The sequence below is a fragment of the Brachyhypopomus gauderio genome, chromosome 8 (genome assembly GCF_052324685.1).
Source record: "Brachyhypopomus gauderio isolate BG-103 chromosome 8, BGAUD_0.2, whole genome shotgun sequence".
NCBI classification, from domain to species: domain Eukaryota; kingdom Metazoa; phylum Chordata; class Actinopteri; order Gymnotiformes; family Hypopomidae; genus Brachyhypopomus; species Brachyhypopomus gauderio.
In genome coordinates this window covers 16,129,553-16,157,436 of record NC_135218.1, presented here as the reverse complement: position 1 = coordinate 16,157,436, position 27,884 = coordinate 16,129,553, and the positions used below count along the sequence as shown (strand labels likewise).

Below are 27,884 nucleotides of genomic sequence, written 5' to 3'. Positions count from 1 at the left end.
AATGTAAATGTCAACAGCATAACAGAGACAGATGGAAAATGGACAGAAATTACACAGGATTTCTAATTTAGTCTGCAGGCCATAATAAATTTAGGCAAATAATTTGCATAGAACATCATTAATGTTTCATTAAGAATCTAAAGCACCACACACGTTGACATAACACAGAGACTGATTCTGGTGTCAATCACTTTAACATGAATGCAAGGCTGTTTAAAGATCTATGATGAGTAGGGATGCACCGAAAATTCGGCCACCGAAAATTTTCGGCCGAAATGCCTTAAATTTGCATTTTCGGTTTTCGGCCGAAATACTTTCATCACCGAAACAACACGGCCGAAACGATGTACTGTGATGACGCAAGCAAAAATCGCCACCTGCACGCGCTTATTTGGATAAAGCTAGCAAAAAAGTTTTCCAGTGATGGCGCCAAGGCAAAGGACATTACACCAAAAATTATGGAACTCGCTGCCAGACGATCAGCCGTTCTCTGTCGTAGGGATTTCGTAGGCTAATAGAGCACATTGAGCCCCGTTATGTTTTGCCGATCAGACGACATTTCTCAGAAGCGTGTTTACCTGAGCTGTTTAATGTTGTTGCAACTCACGTCACGTTTTTATGAGAGAATTTATATTTATCTTTCAGGCCAGTCAGTTATAATTAAATTTAACTCGTATAAAATACATATATTTATCCTCTCAGATAAAAACGGTCTGCAAGCGAGTTAAATTTAATTAGGGGTCGGCCGTTGTCAGCGTTATCGTCGTTATCGGCCCACCACTAATTTTATTTTATAATATGCATTACTGTAATGTCAGTGCTAAATAAATATTTTCAAATGAAATTTTGTAGTTGATTTATTCTTTGAATAGCAATGCCTTGATTTTAGTGAGGTTAGCCATAAATCCAATGTTACTAATAATTGGCATAATGTAGGCTATTTCGGTGTTTCGGTTTTCGGCTTTCGGCCTTGGTTTCCTAATTTTCGGTTTTCGGTTTCGGCTAAGAATTTTCATTTCGGTGCATCCCTAATGATGAGGTCATTGTTATGACCCATGCTGTGCTCAAATTTCAAACAGCGCTATAGGGATATGTGCACAAGGATTAATCAACAGCTTCTTGTAGAAAAAGAAAAACATTTTGCTATTTCAAGCCACTACAACTGTGATCTCAAGTTCACCACTAAGACTGAACAAGATGAAGTTACTCTCAAACCTACACAATCCCAGTTAAAGATTGACTTGTTTTGGCATGTCATGGAAGACATTATGTTAATAAATAATCTAATGTTCCCTAATGAACAGCAACAGTAGCATTGAAGGTAGAGTCATGTAACTGCTTCCTCCAAAACATAAATGATATCAATTGATGGTGAAATATAGTTGGTTAATAATGAACTAGTGACACAAGATTACAAAGAATGTTAACTCTGTAGGTTCACTGAATCAACATTACATATTAACTACAATACAATGACATCACATGCCATAAAATAACTCATCTTGCCGCTAGGTTAACAATATACTGTAAACATTTTCATCTTCACAGCAAAAACAGCTATAAAATTTTAAGCCAGTTCATCTCTCAAGTAAATTTAAACAAAATAAAACATGAGGAAAGGCCCATCTGTTATAGAAGTAGCTGGTCAAAAACAATTTACATTGCATTTAGCTAACTATACAGAGATGTGAGGAATCTTCCTAAATAAAGCTTGAACTCAGTGGTCAGCTCCATCAATCTGTTACACAAGCAAACACAGGCCAAATTAACTATGTGGTCAACTGGAGGATTCAGTATGCCACCCATCTGTTCATGCACCAATGTTTGCCTCTAGGTTAAGAGAGAGATGTTATATTATGTTTCCTATCAAAATGTACAGTAGAATTGTGGTAATTGTTGAACAAGAACAAAAAATAAAAATCCGTAATCATTCACTGTTTTTCAGATGAAATTAATAATATACTGGTGCATTAAAAACAACTGCCTTTCAGTGCAATTTCTCTTACTGATGTATCATACGGTCGAGGTGTTGCTGAGTTTGTGCATGTTTAGAGTAAGTGTTGTGATTGCCTACACCTTTTTTAAACAATGACTGTTATTAGGACTGAGCAAGTCCTGTAGACAAAAACAACTAGCTAATATTCAGGCACTGCAATACATCACTGCCTGTAAAGAAAAAAATAAGAAAGAAGAGAGAGACAGAGAGAGAGAGAGAGAGAGAGAGAGAGAGAGAGAGAGAGAGAGAAAGAGAGAGACAAACATACTTCTAAAAATTACACTATAAAATGGAAGGTCAATCTTTAAGGTTAAATAATTTTGCATATATTGACTAGAATGACAATACATAGCAAAACTCAACCATGCTGTTAAAATAGTAGTTGCCATTTTTAATAGTATTTTTCAGTAAGATAAGCCAGAAGTGAGCCCTGTCCTTTAAGAATGTCTTCTCCTACTGGATGGACTTGACTGCTGCTTGCATGAGCCCAACCATTTGAGTTTGGTAGCCTGGTGTTCTGTAGCTCATCCCTGTGAGTTGCTGTTGTATGTCAACAACCATTTGTGGTGAGCTCTGACCCAGCTCACCACAACCAACCACAAACACACCTCACTACTGTCACTGCCTTAATGACCTCTTCTGTAAACACCAGATCAGAGTATCCACAACATGCACCAAGAAAGTAGGCATTGTGGTCTGAGCACACCCTTTGTTACACCCCAGTTAATCTCATACAGTGTACACAAGAATGAAAAAGCACAATGCAGTAATTCCAAAGGCTAAATGACATTCATCATCGTTAGGAAATGGCATATCTACACTGAGGCCAGTCATTGGATTTGTAGCGTTGCAGAGAATCCAAATTCTTTGATAAATCAAAGAAGAATGGTCCATACTGGCCTTCATCCAGAACAAGCAAGCAAGGAGAGCAAAGTCCACTGAACAACTTAAAGAAATACTAGATAAAGAATAAACATGCATATATAATCTAAAAATACTTTATCCTTTCATAATTACTATATTATAAAATGTGTCTCTCGATCTTGCCATACTGACTTTTGAACAGGCTCCAAGGTAATAAGATTATAAGTAAGATTATATCCCCAAGAGGTTTAGTGACAGTTCTGACAACGGTGTGAATCCAATATACGCACATATGTCAACATGTACAGACTCGTGTACAGTGTGTGTCTTCAACTTGAATTATTTAGCTTTAATCGGCTTCTACAACTCAATAAATTCAGTTAAAAACACCGACTAAGTTCCCCCGGGTCACACTACAACAGGACCACCATCTCCCCGTCCTGGTGGACGGGGACACTCACCCCGTCTCTTCCTCCTGCCCCACTCGTCTGTGGGTCGGCGCTGCAGAGTTTCCGTTTGTTCTTGTTCTCCGATCTCTTCATAGTGAACGAGGACGGCGGGCCGAGCTCGACCGGACCGGATCCGACCCACTAGTAGATTCACTTCTCTTCCTCCGACCGAACCTGGCGCACTCCGGCCGCGTGTACGAGGCTGTAATCCATGGAGGGGGGGACAACAACCCTCTTCTGGCTGGGAGGACAACAGCGGGACAGGAGACGCGTTAACACACCCACACGAGTCCGTGGACGCCGTGACTCCGCCGGACCAGCACCGACATGTCAGCGAGCCAAACCAGCACCGACTGATCAGCGAGCCGTTACACGCGTCACCTCAGAACACGCTAGTGGCGCTAGCTAGACCGCGGTTACAGCCCGAGTTAAACTAGTGAAGTATCGGTTCACCAGCAAATACGGCCGGTCCGGTTCGACACCTCACAACCCGTGAATGAACACTACAAATATACCGCTGGTGAGCCGTTAATTGCGTGGGAGCGGGTCCGTTAAAGGTTCGTAAAGCGGCCGGTTAGCCGGTTAGCTGCCCGCTTGTTTGGTTGACGTGCGTTGACTGACATCGTCGTGTCTCGCCACAGACCCAACGACACCGACGGCTCCGTGTCGTCGTGTACGAGATGCCGAATCACACAAGACCTTCCTCACGACCTCTTACTTTAGCGAACCCGGCCCAGCCGCGTAAATAAACACCTTAGTTCTACATCTACATCGGTACATTCATCAGAAGTGGACGGCGCGTCCATCCAAGTTGCCTGCTTCTAGGAGGAATTTACCCGCTTCCTGAATCTCCTCAGATCTCCGGGGGGGTGGGAGGGGGCGCAAACCGCTGATCTGAGATCAGGTCCGCAGAGACGTGACCCACGGAGTAGTTCACTAGGAGATTCCGGAACGCTGGTTTGGGAACGTGTTTCCTCACAAAGTTCAACACGAGTGAAATTGCGTCGCAACGCATTTAAATGTATTTGCTGCCATCTACAGTGCATGTGTGGGGCAGGTAATTGATTTTTTTCTTTTTTGCGTTTTACGTTTTATCAGTGCTTTATACGTTGTTAATTTATACAAATTAACCATTGCGGTGTTTATTTATAAGATTATATATATCAAAGGTTAGAGGTATGACCAAAGGCAAAGTAATTCCAGCACTGTCACCATCAAAACCTGGTAGAGCAAGCAGTAATGATCCATCACAAATTAAAAGGAGCAGCGTTTTGAAAATAATCAGAAAACATTTTACACAAGTAGAAGACATGTAACAAAGTAAATGTGGTTTGTTATATGTAAGTATTTTAATATCATGTTGCATTTCAATTATCAACAACATACAAAACAAAATGTTCCATTGCACATTCACACTGATTTTGCATTTTACTAGTTCATAGTAAAATCACATCATACTTTACATGTAATTTATTACTGTGACAGATATCGCTTCTCTGGATATGATATTTTAATTAACAAAGTGCTCAGAATAGACAAAAAGGCTACCACAGCGAGGATCATCCTCAGTGCTTTGAACCAGCTCGGATATGTGGGCAGAAGTGCCAGGTCATTATGAAGCGATATACCATGTCCTATGATTACAAGCATGCCAGACTGTGTAATGTTGTGGCTACAAAGGAGGCCTAGCAAAGCTATTATGAAGGGAACTACACTGTTAGCTAAGTTTAGCCAATCAGGCTTTGCTGGGCTACCCTCAGGTAAGGCAAAGCCCCAACGAGCTCCACCAAGAAAGGAAAGAACCGAGGCTCCATACACAACCTGAGCATAAGCTAACTCAGGAACATATGTCTCTGTGACGGCCATAAGAAATGGAGCTGATACAAATGGCAAGAGACTAGAAAGTCCCAGATAGAGAGCTGGTTTGGGGGATTTCTTCAGGTCTCTCAGATCATAGCGTAGCAAGTCGAGTTCTCGTGGAGGAGGCTCATCTGGCTGCCGTTTCTTCTGCATCTGTAAAGAACAGTGGAACGACTGGGCCATCGCAAGAGATGCTGGGCCGAATCTGGGAGGCAGCTGCCCCCTTGTTGCAAGGAACAAGGAATAGCTGTTCTGGTGGCTTGAGCAGACAAACGTTCTTGACAGGTGATGAAACTGGGGTCTTCTCCAGTTATGACACTGTTTATAAGGAACATACAGATCAACAGGAAGTTCCCTTTTACTAATAGAACTTTCTAGAAGCAAGTTAGATAGCTGACTTTTATCGATTATTCTGTATGTCAACTTACTAACCCTTTAAACGTCAGATGGATATGTATATTTGACATACAAATTTCATACAGGTTTGCACAGATTAGCTGTAACATCTTGGAAATGTCATGTAATTGATATGGGAGGGGGGGTGAACACGGTCTGCATTATTTAAATGAATTAATTGATTTGAACCTTTGTAACCCTGCATAAATCTGCTTCCAAATGCACCAAAATGTTTTAGCAGTAAATTCTGAGATACAAACTCGGCACAAAAAATGTACACCCGCAAGATTTAAGAACTCATATAAATGCAAAGGCTACTAGGCTAGAGACTAGGGATGGGCAGATTAATAAAGCACCAATACTTCCAATCGTCTTTGTTTTGTGCTTGTACTGATCTACATAAAAAATATTAACGCCAGGTGCCTTCTGTGGTTTTGTATTTATTTAAACGTGTAGATTACCTAATGCATAAAAGAGTAGGTCAGTATCTTTTGGATTCTCAGCCGACCAAATGCTAAACCTTAGCTACTTACCCACGAGCTGGAAATTAAGTGTCGTAGTTTCAGAGCCGATGACATTTTGCCTGAAATGCAATTGTAACAAATTAATGACTGTGTAGACATGAGATGACATGATTTATGCGTTACGTTGCTGTGAGCTTTTGCAGTTACAAAATAGAGGACTGTTTAGCTCAAGCTGTTTAGCTTAGCTAGTGCCTTCTAGTTTCTCCAGCCTACAGTGGATCACCCTTGAAACACATGGCAGCATACGCACTCACCAGCCTTTCATAAAGATACCATCAGTATCGACATCAAAGTTTATATAAACAATATAACTCGAAAATCACACAAAGGTCAGTACCACATAGTGTCGCTATTAAACATGTGAAGGAAGTAACGTTGGTAGTCCTTGAATACTTGAGTTCTTCATAATAAGAGTACCTTAACTTGTTTGGTTTTTGTACACCTACATTTACTATTGTTGTTGTTGTTGTTTATATATATTTTTTTGCTATAATGTATACATATTTACTTTATTTGTTTTAACTAGGACAAAAACACACCAAAAAATCTAAGGATCCCAGGCATGTAAATGCAGTGTACAATATCTTTGTTTAAATCAAAGATTTTTTTTCCACAGGCTTCTAAAGTTCAATGGGTGTAGTTCTTTTTATTTGAGTTTACTAACTTCATTGCCCCCATACATGAGCTATGCATGCTTGTCACAAGTGTAGTCTGCAACTGCTCTAAATGAGCTACATGTAATGACCACTGAAACAACAAGCACCAAAGGATCAGTTATGATCCATTCCTCATCATGCTCATGCAGGAGTAGTTGTCTATTGTATGAAACCCAGACAGGGCCTACTGATCACTGAACATCTTCAAACCATCATAATTAAGGATTGGTCATTTCCAGTGGCAAGGCATTTTAATGCTAAAAGACATTCCTTTAATGAAATGTTTATAATGCCAGTTGCTGATTATGGCAGCAGTATAATTAGGAAAAAGAACTGATCTACGCTCTTGAAAAAGTAGAACCCCATTAAATTAATATTGTGATTTGGACTAACTGGCTTCACCTCCTAGAGCGTCAGGAGTACTTTGCTTGCATAGCTGATGAAGGATCTCTGTATATATATATATATATATATATATATATATATATATATATATATATATATATATATATATATATATATAAGAATAAGATAAATCTGTATATATTTATATAGCACTTTGTTTGCACAGCTGACTGTATGTCAGCAGTCTGTATGTCCTATTTCTCATTACTCTGGAAACCTTGTGTACTACAGTGTAGTCATTGATACACATACACAGTACTCAGTTACTTCCTGCAATCTTCTCACAAACATCAAATGAAAGTGAACATAAGAAAACTGAATTTGAAATCCTATTTTTGTAAGTAATACATGGTAAGAACAAACAAAAATGTAATGGGTAAGGAATTAAAGTGATTTCACAATGTGGTAAAGATTATTAGTAAACTGATACGGGTTGCTTAAACTAAAACTTTTTCACTTTATGCAAAGAGGATGATAAGATATTAGATTTATACCTCACAGGAGACTTTATAGTGCTCTGTAGCTCAGAGAAAGTATACTTGGACTGTTTTTGAAAAGACTGTATTCAGATAGCATTAAAGCTAATAAATAGGTTTGTGAGATTGCTTAATAGAAAAAAATTATACACTTAAATATATTTGAGATTGTGATTTACACCTGCTCAAATTGTTTTGTTCTAAAGAAGCCTGAGACTTAGTATGTGTGGATGTAGTTAATATCCAATATATCTCCAAGTGTGAGATTATGTTCTTTGACACCACATATATCAGATACATATTTTTTAGCCTTAGGATATGGAAATATATTAACTGATGTATGTACACAATTTATGTCAGGACAACTGTGATATCTACAACTACTTAATCAGGCCATTTTGAATGGTCTTGATGGCCCTGTCACGTAGATTAAAGAGATTAAATTACATTTAATGTTCTCCTTGTACATCAAACCATACAATATTTGAGCCCCGTCACGATTCTCAACGTCAACAAAATTACTTTCAAGAGTAATTTCATTCCATATGGGACTTTTTTTCATATCTGAATCCATCAATTGCCTAAACTTCCCGGATGCTGCTAATATGTGTTATGTTCCTGTGAAATCATCAGTATTACATCTTAATAAACACATTTTTTATAAACAAACCGTCTCTGTGTTTTTGTTACCAATCGAAATGCTTTTCCTAACTAAAATTCTTTCTATTCCTGTTTTTCTTAAATATGTGATCTCGTGTTGCAAATGTGTGTAGTCCAATCACCCAACTTATATAAATATAATTTTATTAACTACTCAAAAAGAAACAATCCAGAATACATTATTTTTTTTAGAAATATAGTATCTTACACTGTGACCTGGACGGTTGCAGTCTACGCAGCGTTAATGCACCGCTCGTGTGGTCAGGGCCGCGGACGGTGTGCAGGGGAATGTTATGACGCGTACGCGGCGCTCTGCGATCGATTAGCACGCCTGTGGAAGAAGTAGACAGGAACAAGATAGCTAGACGGAGTCCCAAAACGAGTGTGGTTTAAAAAAACACAAACAAAAAAATAAATAAAAGAATAATAATAAATGAGATACGACAACTTGCATACTGTCAGCTAGATGCGGGAAGAAGCGCGTTAGTGTCTCTGTGTAACTTATTTGGACGGACAACAGATCAGAAGGTATGTGTGCGCCGAGATCCTCCTCCTGTCGTTACGGCTCCGCTGCTGCTAGGCAGCCATTTTGCAACAGTTTATTTTGGCCCAAATTGCTAAGTCGCTACCTGGCGTCGCTTTGCCTCGAAGAATGTGGATAACGTAACGCAAGTCCGCCGAGACATCCAAACGTGTGTGCCACGTACGTTTCCGACGAGTTTATTTCCATTAAAAAGCCATTCACAGCACGCTGTATATCTGGTTGATGTTGTAGGATAGTTAGCTGGCCGGCTAACCAGGTGAAGGTAGAGCTCATTGAACGGCCTACGACCAGAGAACTACGTCGCGCTGGCGGCGGCAGGCTGAGTGGGGACAGCACATCTTATTAAAAGAGTTTAAATACAACGACAAATGTTTCAGGCGACGTTTTATTGGCATTATTATCGAATTAGTTTCTTCTTTAGCGACTTGGGGAGAGTTGCGGGCGATGCTAGTTTCAAGGTTAGCAGTCGCGTTGGCCGAGGCGACCAGTCGCGTTGGCTAACTGGCTAACTAACTCCCACTAGCTGCCCAGTACTCTGTATTTACTGTGAGCATAACCACGTTATTACAGCGTGTTAACTTTATTAATGCACACACGTAAACACTCATATTTCAACAAAAAGCATCTCGGGGCGTTAGGTGAGCCAACAAGCTGATTAGTCACGTTAAGATGTTGCAGCTCTTAACGCGGGACGCTAAGGTAAAGTTACCCAGACACTGTTGGGTAGCTGGATAAGCCAGCAGGTCAGTTTAAAACACAGATTAATTGGTCATTTCGTCCTCTGGTCAGTGGTGTGTAGCACAATGTTGTTTTCCTGAAGTCACCAGATGAATCATATTGTTTGGGCATCGGTCCTTTATCCGTTTCTGTAAACAGCGTCGCTGCTCATATTTACTAAGAGGAAACGTGTTTATGTAAGAATTGAAACACCGTGCTTTAACTTTTTAAATCATGTTTTATCATGTTTTGGGAAATATCATTTGTTCATACTATGTTATTATAGACGAACAGATTGCTGCCCTCTTAGGAGCTGGGCAACTACAGTGTACACTTTTGAAATGTGGCATGTTTATGTTCGTTGGCTTACAAGGTTATTCTCTCGTTGTTTTTAAGACATTTCTGATTGAAGAGAAATATGGATGTATATCTGTATACATATAGATAATATGTCTGTTGTTTTACAGATTTGGTCTGCAATTGAACTGAAGATTTCTACAGGAAGGAACAGCTGATTGGATTTATTTTTATTGGAAAAGGCATACCCTCTTCAAGCAACAACTAAACCTATGTCCTCATTTTATTGTGATTATTCAAACCTCTCAACAACTCATTTAAAACATTTGGATTTGTATCATTGAACTGCTGGTAAATTATCCATGCACAGTGCTCTGCGTTTAACAACATTTCTGCATAAAAGCTGTGGGCTCTGGTGTCAGGTTGCTAATTTGTTAAAACCCGTTCTGAATTGATGAACTGGAAAATCTACAGAGTTGTTAAAGATCAGATCATACTTCCTTTCAAGTACTCAGACAGCCTAACGTAATATTAGTTTACAGGTTTACCATGCGAGGCAAAAATTAAAGATGGTGTCAAGTTATCCCTTTACTCTACCATCTTCAGATTTGGTCCAAAGCATGTGCTGTTGAAGGTGAAAGAAATGCTCATGACTCCATAACACCAGGCACCTTCAGCTATTGTGATGTGACGGATCAGCCCCCCCCCTCTTTTGCTTTGACCTTGCGCCCTCAACTGTTTTCATGAGGTGAACATACTTGGTTTCGTGACTCTCTGCAACACCGTGTTGTGTGGTACAGTTCCACCATCTTTTCTTCTCCCCCTGTGTGCATCTTCAGCTTACAATGAGTCTGTAAAAGGAGATTCTGAGCTTCAGAGCAAGCACCACGTGCTGCTTCCACAGCCTTCCAGATAAAAAGGACTGGTCCAAAACTCTCAAAGTTCTTCTTCCATGGACACACATCATCGTTTTGTCAGGCTGAATGCGCACTGTTACCATCAGTGGATTAAGGGTGTCCTGTAGCTTCAGCCAGGCATCACTAATCAGCCACAGATTGTGTTCCACATCGTGTTCTTCCACTACCATTTACCAATACTGTTAATCAAGGGTACCAGCCCTTCCTGCTGGACCACTGCAGCACCCTTTAATAGAACATTACATCCCAACACCAAAACGAGGTCTTTCTCCAACGTCCACTCTCAGCACCATCCTGGATACTGGAATTAGTGTGTTGCAGGCTTCTGTTGTCTTGTGGCTGTGGTTTGGTTACACAGCAAACGCTGTGTGAGTGGATTGGTTGGACCAAGTGAACCAACAGAGCCAAGGACAGGGCCACTGGACTACAGAGCTCAGAACTCTGGGGTAAGGACCTACTGTCACCCCACTTCATGATTTGGGTTTGGCATTTGGCATTTTTTATCACTCCCATCAGATTTAAACTCAAATTAGCACATTTTATTAATAATGCATGTTCTTTACATGTAAACCTTAAATTGATGTAGCCAGTTTATGATTATAGTGATTTCAGATACATTGCAACTGTAAATGACAAAATTGGCCTTCTAGATTATATACATTTCACTTGTTAGTATAGAATATTTACCATGCACTCCTGCTAACTTGCAATCTGAGCGTTGGCGTATGTCCACTGGCTTGACAAATGCTCATTTGGATAAATATGGTGTTAGTTCGGTCAAAGAACGTTGAAGAAACACCTTGTTGTCGTCTGGTTTGGTCAGTTCAGGCCATGAGGTTTGATGCCTCGATCCACTGACGGGAGACACTGGACCTAAATGGCGCAGCATGACTTTGTTCCTGCCTGGCTTAACTTCTCCACGCCTCAGCCTGCCAAGGTGAGACAACGCATGCTGCTTTCGTAATGGCCAACGCCACCTTTTGTTTACTGTTCTTCAGCCAATTTATCTGTTGTCGGCAGAGATGTATCATTTTCACCCCTCTAAATCTTTGCAATTGTTACGATTGGGGATAGCACAGTCAAAAATAAATAAATAATAATAATTAGATCAGCTCTCTGCAAACATGTTTCAGTATGAAAATGCAAGTAATTATCATTATACTGGTAACACCTGAATAAATTAGAGATTTTATAATAACATGTCCTTCAGCGTAGGTGTGGCCCTCTATTGAATTACGGTTTATGTATGCATTCATGTCATGGAAGAAAGGACAAATGTTTCAACACAAGCATTTAAATTCTCACTAATAATGGATTATCATGTCTGGGATGAAGCAATGCAAAAACTGGCTGCACCAAATACCCAACACGGTGAGGAAGAACAAGTGTGTGTGTTCTTGATGTGTGTTCTTTCATTTTTGCCCAGTCCCCTGCAGCCCCCCTTGAGAAGCATGGAGAGCACTTTCCCCGTGGAGATGGCCGGCCGGGAGTGAACCGCCGCAGGCACAACTCCTCTGATGGCTTCTTCAACAACGATCCCCTCAAAGCTCCTGCAGGTAAAACAAAAGCACAAGCTTGAAGGACATTCCACTGTGGGTTATCAGTGGCCAACATTCACTCACTAACTCACACACACACACTCTCTCTCTCTCTCTCTCTCTCTCTCTCTCCCCTCCCTCCCTCCCTCCCACCCCCTCTCTCTCCCTCCTCCCTCCCTCTCTATCCTCCCTCTCTCCCTCCCTCTCTATCCCCTCTATCTAGGTGATGCGTGGCTCCAGCCCTCTCTGCTGAGGCATGACTCTGTGGACTCTGGAGTTGCTAAGGGCAGCCAGGGTGGTTTGGGTAGTGGGCATGGGTGGAAGGAGACCCCCAGCTGGCATGGGACCCCACGGGGCCAGGAGGGCCCTCACCATCACCACGGCCGCCATCCCAAGCGTGGTGGGGGCGACAGGGACAGGCAGGGAGGCCATCGGCAGCGCAACGGCAATTTCCGCAAGGGCGGTCCTTTTCAGGACCGTTACTCAGACGAGGAGCGAAATGATGACAAGCTCAAGTTTGTGGAAGAGGATTTTGTGAGTGTGTTTGATCAGTTGTTTTTTTCTGTGCTTGGGTAAGGTGTGCATGATCTGTAGTTTTAGACTGTAGTGATAACATTTTTTCAACCTATTAATGTCACTGTTTCCAAGTGTCTTGTGTTGTTCAGACCATTCAGGGGTATTTATTTATATTCTCTGTAAAATGCAGCCCTCTCTGAATCCGGAGACGACTGGAAAGCCAGTGAGTCAGGCTCGTGCTGTAGGAACACCAGCAGGCGTGTGGGGTAAGGAAACATGTCCAGTCACAGATGTTAATATAAGTTGCCTGTTTATTTTATAAAACAGTAGGGTTTTGTGATTACAGTGCACATAGTTTGTTGGAGTGCTGCTACCTCATAGGCAGTGATGGTGTTTCTCCACCCCACAGAAAACCCACCCAGCGCTAAGCAGGCTGTGTCTAAGATGCTGGTCATTAAGAAAGTGTCTAAGGAGGACCCCAGTGCTGCGTTCTCAGCTGGTTTTGCCAGTGCTGGGCCCCTGCCTGCCAATGGCTCCAAAGTCCCCATCACTGGCCCCAGTGTCTATAAGAACTTGGTTCCCAAACCTGCTACTGCACCAACTAAGGTACTGTGCTCTGGCACAGGAGGGGAGACGGACCTGGCACAGCACCATCGTGCTTTAACAGCTGCTGTAGTTTCTTGTTCTTATAATCGATATGAAATTGGGTCTGTACGGGTTGTGAAAAAGTAAACTGCGTTTTCTGAATAGAGTTCAGTGTATTCATTAACTTGAATCAATTAGATTTTATTTAGAATTATTAGACTAAGGTGTCCCTCCCCCTTTTTTGCAGACCGGCCCATGGAAACCAAATGGAAGGGAAACTAAAGTGGGTTTACATTTCTCTGGTCGGGATTCAGCTTTTACCAGCCCTGTTTCTGTGACCAAACCTCTGACACCTGTCAGTGCATCGCCCCATGGCACTCCTAAAGAGGTGAGGATGTCTCCGCAGTAGACCCAACCATAAAAAAAACTAAATAATGCACACGGTGCCACTGCATCCAATGTTGTAGTCACCTGTAGACTACACAAGAGCCTGTTGAAGCTGTGCTCATGAGCACCACCCACCCACACCCCCACCCTGCTGTTCCCCCTGGTGCTCTCTCCCTCACAGTCCCCCTCCAGCTCCACCCCTCCCATAGACATCACCCGCCTGAAACAGATGCGGCGCAGCACGGACCGTAAGAGCGAGTTCCTGCGTGGGCTGAAGGACGAGAGGAACGGAGAAGTGAGCGGCTGCCACAGCCCCGGAGCTCCAGCAGAGGTGACGGCACACGCCATTTCTAACCAATGCTAAATGCTAATCACATTTGGATGCACTACAGGTGTATGATTTAACATGTACTGATGAGAATATACATTAATTTGTTTTTATTTATTGCTTTTGGTTTCTTAAATGACAATGCGTGTTTGCCAGGGGGAAGGCAGTACTCCTGATCCAAAAGAATATGGAGAAGGCCATGAGAATGGCATGTCTCACTCTCTGAGTGACTCTGATACCGAGCACCTGTCCAGTTCCCTGGAGGCTGAGCACAGGTTAGACACCACACACACACACACACAGCATCTTCCCAGCAGTCATTACTTTATTTTGACTGAATACATTCAGCCTGGCACACTGACATTCAGAATCTCCTCCGTGCGATCCACACTCTACTCCCTGTAGACTGCTTAAAGCAATGGGCTGGCAGGAGTACCCAGAGAATGACGACAACTTCCAGCCCCTCACTGAGGACGAGCTCAAAGAGTTTCAAGCTAAGACTGAGCAGGTACACACACACACACACACACATAAATGAGCCTTTCAAAAATGTGCGATACGTTCTATATGGTCGTGTAGTGAATCACGTAGGGGTGGACATCCCGCGTATCCTGTGTAAGTGCCTGTGTTTTGTGTGCGCATGGCTCAGCTGAAGAAGAACGGCCTGGGGCGTAACGGAGTGCTGCCCAAGCCGCGTGGCGTGGCCCTGCTGGCCTGGAGGAGCGCCCCCAACCCCGGCCTGGAAGAAGGCTCCGAGTCCGAGACGAGCAGTAGCAGCCAGACCTCCGACGACGAAGATACCTAACGTGGCTTTAAACCTCCTCCCCCCCGTCGTCTTCTTCCTTTCGCTCATATTCCCGCTCACTCTCTCGCACTCTGTGTTTTTCTCTGTGGTCCGCCACACCTTTTGTTTTCAGTGAAAAGAAGAAAATGAGTGAAAATACTGTTTCATGGACAAGGGACATGAATCGTTTCCCAGTGAGAGAGAACAATGAGTTGACACCTCATGGGCAGTTTATTTTTCTTTCTTATGTTTCTCTGCTGTTCTCTCATGTTTTTGTCATTTATCCCAAACTAGAAATGTCTATGAAAGCCACACGCATACCCCCCTCACCAGATTTTGTTTTTGCTTGGGGAAAAAAAAAGACTAACTCATAATAACACCAATTATAACCGTGATTTAACGTGAACTATGACTTCATCTGAATGTTATATAAAATGGCTTTGACACCTTTCTCAAATATTTTTTTTCCTTTTTGCGAAAACAATTCGTAGCATTAGTTTTAAGATGAAACAATCATTGTGAGCCACTGACAGCGGCATTGCTCCCAGTCCCTCATAGAAATGAACTCCAGCCCGTCCTCTGCTGCACACACACACACACACACACACACACACTGCGTCGGTTGGGACTCCTGGTGTTGGTCTCGAGCTGTAACGATCCTGCTCTTCGAGCAAGAAGCAAACGCACGTCACTGCACGTGTGTAAGCGTACTTTCAGAGTGACATGTTTGGGTGTTGATATGTAGCCCAGCTGAGAGTATATCCTTGCCTAGCAATTGAAATAAAGGTCAAGTGTACAGGGAAGGGTCTAATGAGACTGGAGAAGTCATTGGTGAAAAAGCAGCAATAGAAGTTCACTGGCATTTTTTTCTTTTTCTGGGTAAACAGTTTTGCTTTTGTTTCCATCTCTCCATCTCAGTGCAATGCAATTTAATGAAGACAAAATACATCTGCTATACCAACATAGTTTGATTTTGCTTTTTGATTTATTTTATTTCATGTTTCTGTAGTCAGGTGGTTCTTGTTTCAGAATAAAAACCAGGTCATGCTGTTTGACCGGTAAACCCTTCTCAACCCCCCACAAACAGTACGTTCTGATTGTAGGATTGTAGCCTTTAACAGCTATCGAGGTAGAAGATCTGATATTGCAAAAATAATCTATAAAATGATCACAGACTTGTCAGGCACCTTTGGTGTTTGCAGTTTCTAAACATATGATGAAAATCTACTTGGCTTGTTCAAAAGGAGGGTTCAGTCCAGCCAGCGTTTCCCCCCTCAGTTCTGATGTGTTTCTCTGCAAAAACAGGATTTCTGTTGACATGTTTGACAAACCTAGACATACTATTCTGTCTGTGCAGCTGAACAGTAGACGCCTGTCTGTAAAGGGTCTGTATTTCATGAGGGACTGCTGGTGGAAATTATGCATCTCCCATTTTTTTGTACCTTGTTTTCGCTGATAGGGTATAAAAAGGCTTTATTACAGATTTAAGGTTTGTTTGTTTTTTATTTTGGTACAGCTGTAAAAATCCCACTTTTTCCCTTTGTTTGCATTATGTTGTTCCTGCAGCCTTGATATTCAGGGTGGATTGTAAAAAATATAAGAATAAAAATTGTGAGTTTTGGAAGATTAAGATTATTTTGTTAACATTATTTACAGATTTGCAGATAATAAGGTGTCATGTATGGGTTTATCTGTATGAGACAAAGCAAACAGAAACTACTGCATCTTGGAGAAAAAAAAAAGACGAAAAAAAAATTGTAATAAATCTTTTGCACCAGTTTGCCAAACATGTCTACCATTTCGTTTTCTGCCCAAGTATTTACAAGCAAACACTAATTGGACCACAAAATAAAATATGTTCAAAATGGATCAAAGATGTCCGGATGTAAGACCAGAACTGAATGTATAGTGCAGTCTTGCAAGCTAATAGTTTGTGAAAGAAATATTCATGCTGTCCTAACCACACCTCCCTCCTTTTTAACAGTGTCCTTTGTTAAGTTAATTGACATGGTGACTGTAACCAACAAACAAGACCTCAACAGTCATCGATAGGAAAAATAGCCATTGCAGAATCACTGAGGACTTATCCAAACATCTAATCATTTCTGTGAATCCAGGCTAGGAAACGAGCTAAATTGACTTTTATTTCATGGTGGGAGTTAATATATCACTTTTAGATGGAACACTTGGGAAAATTCAGCTGCCATGATTGCAACATGGAGTTTCACTCTGCAAGTCTTTTGGACAAGCACAAGGCTCGTTTTTGCATTGGTAGTGACTTAGGAGACCCAATTGCATTAAGAAAAAATCGTCTGGAAATCACTAAGCAAGGGAAAACTGCCTTGGGATTCCCCCCCAGAAAGACAAAGACGCCAGATCTAATTTGTGTAAGTAAAAACGAAGTGGTATTTGCCTTGTTTGTCATGAGGGGGAGTTGTGTGGACTTCAGTATGGAGTTGCAAATCTTTGCCAATCCTTTCTCTTTTAGATCATGTGTTCATCAGGTTAAATGTTTTTAAAGGTCTGGAATGGAAAGTTGTCAAAGGCAGCTCTGAGCTCACTAAGGGGCAGGCAGACGAGTCCGCCCCAGCACACCACCACCGAGGGCCCCCCCGCTCTGAGCTCACTAAGGGGCAGGCAGACGAGTCCGCCCCAGCACACCACCACCGAGGGCCCCCCCGCTCTGAGCCAGTTCACTGAGGAGGTGGGCTCAACCTTTCAGTGGTTTCAACATGAATGGCAAACTATTTCATAAACTCTGCCTCCAATACCCTATCTGTATGAACTTCAATAGCAACATCCAGTTCAGGAAATAGGGCTACACTACTAAAGGTAAATGTTGAACTAGAGCTCATGGTACCTGTTATTTAAATCTTACATTTCAGTTTTACAAATTGAGGATGACCATTGAAGAGAATCTGCCCAGAAGGCAAAAGCAGGTCAGAGTTATTTAGTTTTTACTCATTCTGAAGGTGTTGGATCTCAGACAGAAATCATCAGAATGTAATTACACTGTAGTGAAGTGCAACATTTATCATTTTTGACTGTTTATAAAATCAGTAAATAACTGTGTGATTATATGGGTCTCGGAGGGGCTGAGTGCAGGCAGCCAGTGGCTTGATGATGAGAGGCTTTGGGGAGCGTCTGAGCACCACGAGCAGAAGCTGGCTGAGATGAAAGCGTATGCCACCCATCTGGAGCAGCAGAGAGAACGTGAACCTCTATTTATTTTCACAAACCACAGACAGTTATTCGTGCTAAAGCAAGTGTGTTCGATTATGGCACAGAAATGTACAAGCCAAAGTGGAGATGGATGGGTTGTGTGTTTACAAATCAAAGTATCCCAAATTTGCTGTTGACTTCAGTGCAAATTATTAGTTTTTATTTTTATTATTTTGACAGCTGCATTTGAATTTCAGCATGCACTATAAAGTGATATATATTTTTACTCTGTGTGTGTGTGTGTGTGTGTGGGGGGGGGGGGGGGGGGGGGGCTCTCAGAGATTGAGCAGCAGCTCACAGTCTTGGCCAGCCAGGGTAGTAGGACTTATCTGGAAAAGTTGCTTCAGGATCTCAGGGAACATGAGTTGAGGAATGAGAAGCTTCTTTGCCAGCTCAGCACTCACCTCGAGCATCTGTGGAGGTGAGACACACACACACACACACACACACACACACACACACACACACACACACACACACACACACACACACATTAATGAGCTCAGCTACAGTAGTTCTGCTTCTTTGGCTCAGGAAGTGAGGGACTGCACTACCTGCCCCATAGCACGTCTTCTTAACACTGTCTGAACTGGGTTGTGCTTTAGGATGAAAGAAAGCAATTCTCCCTCGGAGCTTCTCAAGGACAAGAAGACACACGCCAACTTTGATTTGATGTCCTCCCTGGACGGCTTGCTTTCCACACAGATAAGGTGTTTGTTGAAGCTGGAAACCAACTGAGGTTAAATCCCACAGAAGCGTAGAGCAAGAGCACTCCTGAAAATAAGACTTTAGTCTCAGCAGGGTGTATAAACACAAAGCATGACTGACTCCATTTCAGGAGCCCATTTTCTTGCTAACAAAATAGGAAAGGTTCTTAGACTCCTATATTGGACTCCTAATTTCTAAGAAGAACTTGGTTCTTGCTGTGACAGATCTTTGCGGCTAGCATACATGCAGGCTGGGGGTGCTGATCCAGAGGTTCTGGCCCACATGCACGACCTTCAGGCTGAAGCATACAATCTGGAGCAAGTCAAACCTAAAGCTGAGCACAATTCTGGGGGAAAACGTGAGTAGCCCGGGGCCATAATACGCAGTATTCTTACAACACCACAGCTTCCTGGCATTGCCCCTGCTCTCCTCAGGACAACTGACCCATCATCGAGCCATCGACTCTGATATTTGGGTGATTGAGCAAGAGAACCAGAAACTAGAGGAAGAGATTCTCAGAATGCAGCTAGCAAGGCAACAACGCAAAGGGGATGAAGGTAGTCCTTGTCAACTAAAAAGCTTTTTTGATTGGCCAGTGAAGCCACCGTGAAGCCATAGCAACAGTACTCACCAAAATGATCTACCCATGGCAGTTATTTACACTCTGTGCTCTGGGTTTGTTGTTATGGACAATGTCAATTAAGTATTATTAAATTAATAGTATTAGCTCTGTATTGGCTAATTCTGTCTCACTGCAGCTGGATCAGACCGCCACCTGATCCCGAGGCACCACATCGATGAAATAGCCATCCTGCAAGCAGAGGTCTTCAACCTGAGGAGGGAAGTGGAGAGAGGCAGGGAGAGACCAGCTCCAGCCCCTCCCACCACCTTGTCTGGACACCATCTAGCCCAGATAAGCCCAACTGTTCGTTTATTCCACAATAACCATAATTACTTATACACCTGAGATAGTACATACCTTGTTTGATCAGTGGTTTGATCTCTTACTGGATAACAATACATTCAATATGTTTGATTTGTATATATTAAAGAAGTATCTACTTACATACTGTACTTTAGATTTCAGTTCTTTTAAATTATTCTTTATCATTCAAAATAGTTAATAAACAGAGCATCGATATTTCAGGATAATAGCTCCAAGCAGCATTGGCTGTTGGGTAAGCATGTGCTTGACTCTGTGGAGACCCTTGGACCTGCTCTATATGATTTGACGTGAGTCAGATTTCCTCCTTGTGAAGGTGCATCTCAATTATTGATGCGTATATCACAGTTATCACAGCACAAAAGTAATTATTATAGTTGTGTATGTGTACAGGGCTGGGTTCATCATCTTCTATGACATAGTTCTGGGAGTGGATCCTACTTTTCGAGCACTTAGTTTGGTAGCCAGGTTGTACTATGGAGGTCAGGAGATGGGTCAGCCCACTCCCATGCCAGCTGTCCAGTGTCGACCTGCTGGGGACCTCGCTGGTCCATCGACCAAGCATTCTGGAGACTATGCCTTACTGGCTTTCAAACAGCCTGTGCCAAGGTAACTGAATTTATCCAAAGCCATTTCAAATGTCATTGTTTAATGCTAGCTTAATTTCTGTCCTCTGAAAAAATAAGAAAAAAAAGAAACATCTCCTTCAATGTGAATTGGTATATGTACAAATCTGGCTATAGGACACGGTCTTCTCCAGCCCTTTCTTTGGTGGTGGAAGTACACACTCCCAGGGGTCTTGGGTCACAGAATGAGAAGGAGAGCCAAGGTTTGGTCCCCCAAGGCTGGGCAAGGCTGCTGTTGTTTGACCAGCACAAACAGCTCCAGACTGGTTTCTGGAGGGTCCCATTCCGTGCTCTTCCTGTGAGGCCCTTGCTTAGCACAGACCAACTCAACTCTGTTCCTCAGGTAAAAAAAGGAAAAGAAAATAATCAAGCATCTTTGTATTCAATCAAAATTATATTACCGATGGGTTCCCAACTGCTTTAGAAAGGTGTTGTCTGTGTACCTGTTTCTCTGAATAAATGTATAGAATAATTGGTGTCAAAGGGTAGAGATATTGGCTGATATGTAAAAATTAATTGCTTTCTCTCCATGGTCAGCTAGGTGATATGGAAATTTGTCTTCGTGTGGTTAATGCTCGAGATGGAGATATTCAGTGTCTGGCTAAGATTGAGCCCGACCATACGAGCCATTACAAACACCCACCGGTGGTATGCAGCACAATCATTACCTCATGTTTTGTTCATGCTTCTGCTGAACATCTCAACACAAATGGAGCCTGAATTTGTTCTTGTGCATTCACATTCTTTAGGCCAGCGATCACAAATTCTTTTACATTTTTATATTACAGATTGCACATGCTGCAATACTCTCAACCAGCCAAACACATCTGCCCATGATACAATGTTCATCCAGTCCTATTCATCCATCACGACCCTGAACTGACTACATGAATTCTTCTTCCATTGAGGATGGATAGATGTAAACATGAGGGAAAGATTGATGTGGCTTCCAAGATTGCAAACAAATTTATAGAAACTTTACAGAATGGTTGTAGCCAAAAACACTTGGTTACCTTTGACATGGTTAGCCCAAGTTTGCTAAAGAAATTCCACTTGTAGTTCCATTACCTCATTTGTTCTGAAACAATTGAAAACATTCACTTTGTTCTGAAGTCTTGAGGTCCAGCCCAAGTCTTTAGGCAGGCAAGAAAGCAGTGTGGCTTCTCATGATGGACACTGGGCTCTTCCAGAACAAAACATGCAAGGACCAAACCAGATTTAATGTAGCTTTATTCTTGTAACGTCATTGTACTTAAAATAAACCAAAAAATAAACATAAACCCCACACCACTTGACGTATGCAAATCTTTTATTGAAACTTTACTACAATAATACAAAATTTTTTGAACAGACACCGAAAAGGTAAAGGTTTTATTTACAAAACAAAAAAGGTGTGTATGGAGAGACTTGAGGCAGGCATGCTGTGCTGGTTGGAAGATCAGTGGTCAGTCAGGACAAATGCATCATGCTGAGGTCTCCACCGAGGAAGAGGAATTTGCCGGCTAAAAAGAGAAAAAGCACCACTGGGAAATTGAATCCAAGGCAACATGTGCAGTGAGAGGGTAGAAGGTTCTGACGAGTAATCCGTATATTAGTCTCCGTCCTGAACCAGCTGCCCGCAAGAACCTTCGCTGATCTTGCATGAAGAATCAAGATCAACTCACCTCCTGCTCCATTTTCTCCTGGACTCCATTGTTGCTGCTGGCAGAGTCGCCGCTGCCATTAACCGTGGTCTCCTGTTTGACCTTTTTAGCATCACTGTCCTTTTTAGGGCTCTCATCTTCCGGTTTCCTCTGTGCAGGAATACAAAGCAGGACAGAACAAACTTTATTTCCTACTTACTTATCTCCTCATGTTAGCTCCTCATCTAAAAAAGCTACTGCACAAGTGCACAAAGCCATGGCTACTCTCGCACGACTTCACCTCTGAACCACCATGCACCACATCGCGTCTTAACTTCTCTAGTGTCCGTGTCTTGAGACAGTAAGGGGGTATGTAACCGTGTCCCACTAAGGCCAGGGTTTTCACACATGTACCGATGAGCCAAAATTAGGGACTGCTGAAGAGAATCCTTCAAGGCAGGGAAGGGACAAAAATATAAAAATAAATAAAAGGTCACTGGATGGACACTGACTGGATGGAGACGGACCTTCTTGCGCACTAGATGGGAGATGTCCGAAGTAGATTTGGAACATGACGCCCCATCAGCTGGTTTACCTTCAATCTAAAAAGAGAGCAGAGCAGGTAAGTCCGTGGCTGCGAACAAGCATTTCAAATGGTCAACTTAAAAAGCCTTGGGGTGTTTCCAAATTAAGGTGCACACACCTGACTGACTGTAGATGAAGATGCACCACCATTTTCAGCAGGGAATGCAGATGACGTGGACGCCCCTCCCTGCGATCAAGCGCACAACGTTCTCATCAAATCTGATTTCTTCCTCTCTGGTGCATACCTACAGTTTCGCTTCCACCTACCAGGGTCTGATGGATGGCTTGTGATGCAACGGCTGCTGTTCTCTGGCTTTCCTTCGCATCTTCAACCCTCTCGGCAATCTCGGGGAGCAGCTGTTTCAGCTCCTCCAGCTCACTCCGCTCCTCCTTTGCCTCTTCCGCCCCTTCAGCTTTGTCAATCGCCTCCTGAAGCATGGCTTCACACAGGAGGAATACGGATGGAAAATTAGTCAAGTGCTTCTTACAGGACAGTTAATCATGACAAATTAATCAAACAAGTTAAGGTAATCCAAAGCTGGAACAAGATGCTTCAGGGAGATCAAATGTAGAATATGTAACATCTTACCCAGGCGGCTCTCGATGACTTTGATGGAACTGGTGAAGTGCTGGATGGCCTGGTTGTACTGTGCTGTGTAGCTAAAGGTCATGCCCAGCTGGTAATGAGTCTCAGCCAGCAGGCGACTATGAGGGGGCAGGTGCTCCAGCTGTATGACTAAACACTCCTGGAAATCCTCCAGAGCCTGGGTATAGTTACCTACAAACCAAACCGTAGGCTCATCAGCCATCTCTTAGGTATGAATTTCAAAACAATCCTCTTGGGTTTGAAATCAAAGTTCTAAATATTTAGAACGTATATACAGATCTTGAAGCTTTGGAATGCAAAACGGTCATTTATTGTGTGGGGCAAATGCAAATTCTCACATTTTAAATATGTAAAGGTCTATTCATAGCAACCACTTCCATATATCAAGTGCTTTTATTTTAAGGCAGGTGGGACGACAGATTTACAGTAATTGAAGACAGGCAAGCAAGCTTTGCAAAGAGCACAATTAGTGCAAAGTACTAAACATGGTTCATCTTAAATTCCTGTACAAGAACTGTTGTCAAACTCGTTAAACAACCACAAACAGAGGACAAGAAAATGTACCTGACTCTGCACCAACTTCCCCAAGTTTCAGCAAGATCTGTGCTGCCATTAACTGGTCCTCCTTGCTCTCCTTTCTGCAAATTAATGAAGTTTTTCAGGGGAGGGAAAAACCCCAAACCTCATTGCTTAATTGGAATAAGTAAAATGAGGGACCCTACTTCTACCTTTTGTAAATGACTTTAGCCACTTCCAGCATCTCCCATGCTAACTGGAGGTTTCCTACTTCCTCCTCTTCATTCTCCTACAAGAGGACAAAACAGTCAAATTAAGAGAGCAGACATGGTTCCACATCAAATCTTCAGAATTCTACCCGAGTAAATACAAACTTTTTCCTCAGCATTGCCCTCCCCTTCGTAGTCGTCATCATCATCATCGTTGTCATCATCATCTTCATTGCCATCGTCATCTGAACAAGCAGAGTAACTGAAGTCAGACAAACTGAAAACCAAATTACGACAAATAGTCAGATGGTCCACCAGGTCACCAATTATTGTTCTACTGTGCCATCCTCAGAGCCCACCAGAACCAAGATATTCACCAAGTGAAGGTGCACATGTATAACAGTATTCCCCAGTGCTGCCCTGGACTTTGACCACCTCTACCTCCACACTCTTCCTCCATGGGTTCTGCCCTTTCTTCATCAGAGCCCTCCATTTCCTTCACACCTTCGTTCATGCTACCGCTTCCTATGGCATCTTCTAGCTTTGAGGCAATGGCTCCTTCCTCCACATTCTTGATCGCAACTTCATGTTCAGAAGCCTGCTCATGACTTTTAAGGGGGGACTCTGCAGGCTTCTCGTCATTTTTATTGGGAGACACTGTGGTCTTCTCATCACCTTCAAGGGTAGATTCAGGCTTCTCGTCATTTTTATGGGGAGACATCATGGTCTTTTCACCATCCTCAGGGGTAGATTCAGGCTTCTCGTCATTTTTATGGGGAGACATCATGGTCTTTTCACCATCCTCAGGGGTAGATCCAGGCTTCTCGTCATTTTTATGGGGAGACATCGTGGTCTTTTCACCATCTTCATGCGTAGATCCAGGCTTCTCGTCTTTATGAGGAGACATCGTGGTCTTTTCACCACCTTCATGGGTAGATTCAGGCTTATCTTCATTCCTGTCTGAAGCATCTGCCTCTTTCTTCTCTGCATGCTCTTCCCCAGAGCCTTCTTCCTTTACCTCTTGACCCTCTCCCTGAGAATCCCTCTTGTCCGCCGACATGGCATCATAGACCTGTGCACGGAGCTCATCTCTGGTCTCCTCTGCGTTGTGGTGAAAACAATTACATTTAAGGTCCATGTTCTTACTCAAGTTGGGTTTGCTTACACAATGGCAACTCAAACCAGTAACTTGTCTAAATGCACAATGCTATTTCAGCCAGCAATCTTCAATGCTCAAAACTGGTCTGTTCAACACTTCCTCCAGAAAGAAAACCACCTCCAACATAACCCTCTGAATTCAATTAACACTGCACATCACTCTGCACGAGGCTATGATACAAGAAAGTGTGTGGCACTTCCACACACCAAAATACCAACCATCCAAGTTGTCTGCACTCTCGATCTTTGAATCATTCTGCTTCTCACTCTCCTCTGAGGATTCCTCTGGGACTCCTTCTAAAGCGTTACCCAAGACTGTGTTCTCCATCCTGCAGTACAGACCAACTGATAAACATCCTGGATCAAAACATACATTAAAACACATTTTGAGATGCAGGAGCAAGACCCTGTGAGCCATGTTACCTGGCAAGCTCTAGCAAGGACTTCCCACACAGGAAGAAAGCCTCTGCACATTCATCAGCAGTGTCCCCATATCTTTCAGCTCTGTGAAAGTTGAATCGTGAAAGATTGATATTTAGTCCTTAGAATGCTGACACCAGAATAAAATTCAACATTTTTGCTATTCCTGTAATTCAGGCAAGCGCATTTTGTATAGTAGTGGCATCTATGGTAGTGAAGATAATTGTAATCACACAACAGCATAACTACATTTCTCTCATCCCTTAATTCAACCTGTACTATTCCATTGGTCAACAAATGTAGGGTTGGATGATCAAAATTAGGAGACTTTGAGGCAGTGTCCTGCATGATTAGGTGTAAACTGCTCCAAACCTTTAACAGCTCAATACTCAAGAACACTGTAGTACTAAAGTTCAGGACATTAAGGACTCAGGTCTACCTGAAGCTTTCCTCACGTGTACAAGATATGTAATAGCATACTCACAACATTGCACAGGCTTCCTGGAACACGCTCACTGCAGACACGACGTCCCCCATCACCAGGTGCCTGTTTCCTTTGCCAATCAGCTTCTTCGCTTCCTCAGCCACGTCTACGGAGCTGGAAATAAAATATAAAACGTCACCTGTTGATGTAGACGCATAACTGGACCGTGTTGGCCAACTAGTTCAGTGTAGCAGAGAGTGGACGCCACCTCACCTGTCTGCAGCGCTGGACGAGCAGGGCTTCTCCTCCATACTGCACAAATTAAAATGCGTACAGTCAGCGTGGTTCAATTAAATGGAGCATATCAAAAACCAAGATAAAGTAAACTTCACACAGAAATGTGAGAGGCGCGACAGTCCGCCACCAGCGTCGCTACCCCGCCAGCGCATCGAGTTACCGGCCAGCTCACCCAGCTACCCCGCCAGCTAGCACGTCGGCTCGCCACTCAAGCGTTAGCCATTCTAACTAGCTAATGCTAATATTAAACGCGTTGTGAAGTACGTCTCTCCTCCGTTGGAGTTTTTTTGCACGTATTCGCTTCCAAAAGCGACTTTATTACCGCCTCGAAGAACACTGCGCTGCCATTTCGTTGACTAAAACGGGGGGAAAGGCAGCTAGCACGGTGGCTAAGCTACTTCCCGTTTCCTCCAGCTCGCGAGCTGGCGTTCTCCCGCCAAACCGCAGTAACCCAGCAACAAGGCACCGGGGCTCGCGACGTGTGAGCGCGCGAAGGGCAGCAGTATGTAGACAGAGAAGGGCCGCCGAACACCGGCGCAGCTGCCCGAGACGAGGACCAACGTATATGGACGAACATAAGTGTGTGGGGTCGGTGGAGTGTCTGTGCGCTTCGTGGTCTAACTCCTGAGCTAACCCTGCTAACTAGGCGGTACAAGCGGGCTCTTGTCGTTACCTTTCGGCGCTCGAGGCAGCGGCTGTTTCTTCCGGCATTTTTTTAATACAGACGGGAAAGCGCACAGCAAGCTCTATCGGCAACTTAACGAACGTGAGCAGTGCGGGACGTCCGAGAAGAAAATGGCAGATTTATGTGGCTAGTTCTGAATCTGGCTTTGTTGGCGCCTTTAAATACAGACACAGCCCTCACTTCCGTTGACCTTTAACCTCCTCTCAAAACGCGGGAGAATTATTTTAAAGGGCAAGGTGGCGAAAACTCCACGAGTCATGTTTTCATTCTGTGCGGCGGCGCCCTGTTTTTACAGGCTACCTTTAGAAGAGTTCAACTTTCCACCCGTTTAGTCGTGGGCATCTCTCGTTTTAACTCCCGGGAATGTTTGTGCAAACTTTACCCATCACAGAAGAGATCCCCAAAAGCCCCATTTCAGCTTTTGATGTTTATATCAAGAACATCTCTATGTTAACACTGTCTCTATTATGTTTTTTAATTTGTGTTATTATATTCTCCCATTGTACATTTATCATTGTATTTGAATTCCTTATTCCAAGAAATATATTAATAATCATTAACATATTCTATTTAAATAATTGAGAATGAAATAACAGGAGACACCATCTCACTTAAAGCTTAATTTAAATTAGACATATAGCCCCCAGATGCTAAACATTTTGTGATGGGACAGGTCCAGAGCCGGAGTGGCTAATCGGGAGATTCGGGAGGATTCCCGATGGGGCGGCTCATGTCAATCTCTAGTTTGGGCCGATTGGGAGGGAAAAATAATTTTGGTCCGGATTTGGGTATGAAACTTCCGGGCTGAAAAAGTGTCCCACTCCGGCCCTGGACAGGTCCATTACCAACGTATACACTGACTATTTATAAACCCACTCTACCTTAGGTTTACTGCTCATCTTAATGATTAGCAGTACAATACGATTGAATTAACTTCTTACAGTGAAGAATATGACATGCAAT

At 42.8% G+C, this 27,884-nt stretch overlaps 5 protein-coding genes across 15 annotated transcripts in view; 2 read left to right on the top strand and 3 right to left on the bottom strand.

Annotated features, from left to right (window-relative positions):
* mast2 (microtubule associated serine/threonine kinase 2) overlaps positions 1–4,271 on the bottom strand; it is a 113,753-nt gene extending 109,482 nt beyond the window's left edge. For 3 of the 4 annotated variants that reach the window (XM_077014923.1, XM_077014924.1, XM_077014925.1), the window contains exon 1: positions 3,322–4,139. In XM_077014923.1, the coding sequence (XP_076871038.1) occupies positions 3,322–3,402 (81 nt within the window). In that variant the 5' untranslated portion in view covers positions 3,403–4,139. The other variant, XM_077014922.1, reaches the window with a different exon arrangement.
* Positions 4,272–4,634: 363 nt separating this feature from the next.
* On the bottom strand, positions 4,635–6,496 carry tmem69 (transmembrane protein 69). 3 transcript variants are annotated; one of them, XM_077014932.1, is made up of 3 exons: positions 6,427–6,496; positions 6,099–6,148; positions 4,635–5,487 (listed from the first exon to the last, which is right to left on the bottom strand). In XM_077014932.1, the coding sequence occupies exons 2-3, from the start codon at positions 6,141–6,143 to the stop codon at positions 4,783–4,785; spliced, it is 750 nt and encodes a 249-aa protein (XP_076871047.1). In that variant the 5' UTR covers positions 6,144–6,148; positions 6,427–6,496; the 3' UTR covers positions 4,635–4,782. The 3 variants fall into 3 exon arrangements, with proteins under 3 accessions (XP_076871047.1, XP_076871046.1, XP_076871048.1); XM_077014931.1 differs by having other exon boundaries at positions 6,344–6,485; XM_077014933.1 differs by having other exon boundaries at positions 4,635–5,322; positions 6,344–6,485.
* Positions 6,497–8,607: 2,111 nt separating this feature from the next.
* Positions 8,608–15,356, top strand: gpbp1l1 (GC-rich promoter binding protein 1-like 1). Of its 2 annotated transcripts, none has more exons than XM_077014910.1 (12): positions 8,608–8,814; positions 10,015–11,207; positions 11,585–11,698; positions 12,188–12,317; positions 12,523–12,833; positions 13,006–13,081; positions 13,225–13,421; positions 13,648–13,788; positions 13,969–14,118; positions 14,272–14,390; positions 14,521–14,623; positions 14,765–15,356. In XM_077014910.1, the coding sequence occupies exons 3-12, from the start codon at positions 11,639–11,641 to the stop codon at positions 14,918–14,920; spliced, it is 1,443 nt and encodes a 480-aa protein (XP_076871025.1). In that variant the 5' UTR covers positions 8,608–8,814; positions 10,015–11,207; positions 11,585–11,638; the 3' UTR covers positions 14,921–15,356. The 2 variants fall into 2 exon arrangements, with proteins under 2 accessions (XP_076871025.1, XP_076871026.1); XM_077014911.1 differs by lacking the exon at positions 8,608–8,814 and adding an exon at positions 8,833–8,989.
* Positions 15,357–16,659: 1,303 nt separating this feature from the next.
* Positions 16,660–21,699, top strand: ccdc17 (coiled-coil domain containing 17). Its single transcript, XM_077014904.1, has 14 exons — positions 16,660–17,286; positions 17,421–17,603; positions 17,785–17,838; positions 17,992–18,112; positions 18,401–18,542; positions 18,727–18,831; positions 19,054–19,187; positions 19,264–19,386; positions 19,588–19,754; positions 19,977–20,062; positions 20,166–20,381; positions 20,516–20,741; positions 20,936–21,046; positions 21,187–21,699. Exons 1-14 carry the CDS (start codon positions 17,077–17,079, stop codon positions 21,274–21,276), a joined length of 1,968 nt encoding a protein of 655 aa, XP_076871019.1. The 5' UTR covers positions 16,660–17,076; the 3' UTR covers positions 21,277–21,699.
* Positions 21,690–27,093, bottom strand: nasp (nuclear autoantigenic sperm protein (histone-binding)). Of its 5 annotated transcripts, none has more exons than XM_077014905.1 (15): positions 26,910–27,093; positions 26,213–26,251; positions 26,000–26,113; positions 25,519–25,599; positions 25,315–25,424; positions 24,379–25,038; positions 24,103–24,182; positions 23,941–24,017; positions 23,777–23,850; positions 23,195–23,383; positions 22,873–23,045; positions 22,724–22,792; positions 22,533–22,622; positions 22,063–22,191; positions 21,690–21,900 (listed from the first exon to the last, which is right to left on the bottom strand). In XM_077014905.1, the coding sequence occupies exons 1-15, from the start codon at positions 26,945–26,947 to the stop codon at positions 21,862–21,864; spliced, it is 1,962 nt and encodes a 653-aa protein (XP_076871020.1). In that variant the 5' UTR covers positions 26,948–27,093; the 3' UTR covers positions 21,690–21,861. The 5 variants fall into 5 exon arrangements, with proteins under 5 accessions (XP_076871020.1, XP_076871021.1, XP_076871024.1 ...); XM_077014906.1 differs by having other exon boundaries at positions 22,548–22,622; XM_077014909.1 differs by lacking the exon at positions 26,910–27,093 and adding an exon at positions 26,559–26,810.
* Positions 27,094–27,884: the final 791 nt, after the last annotated feature.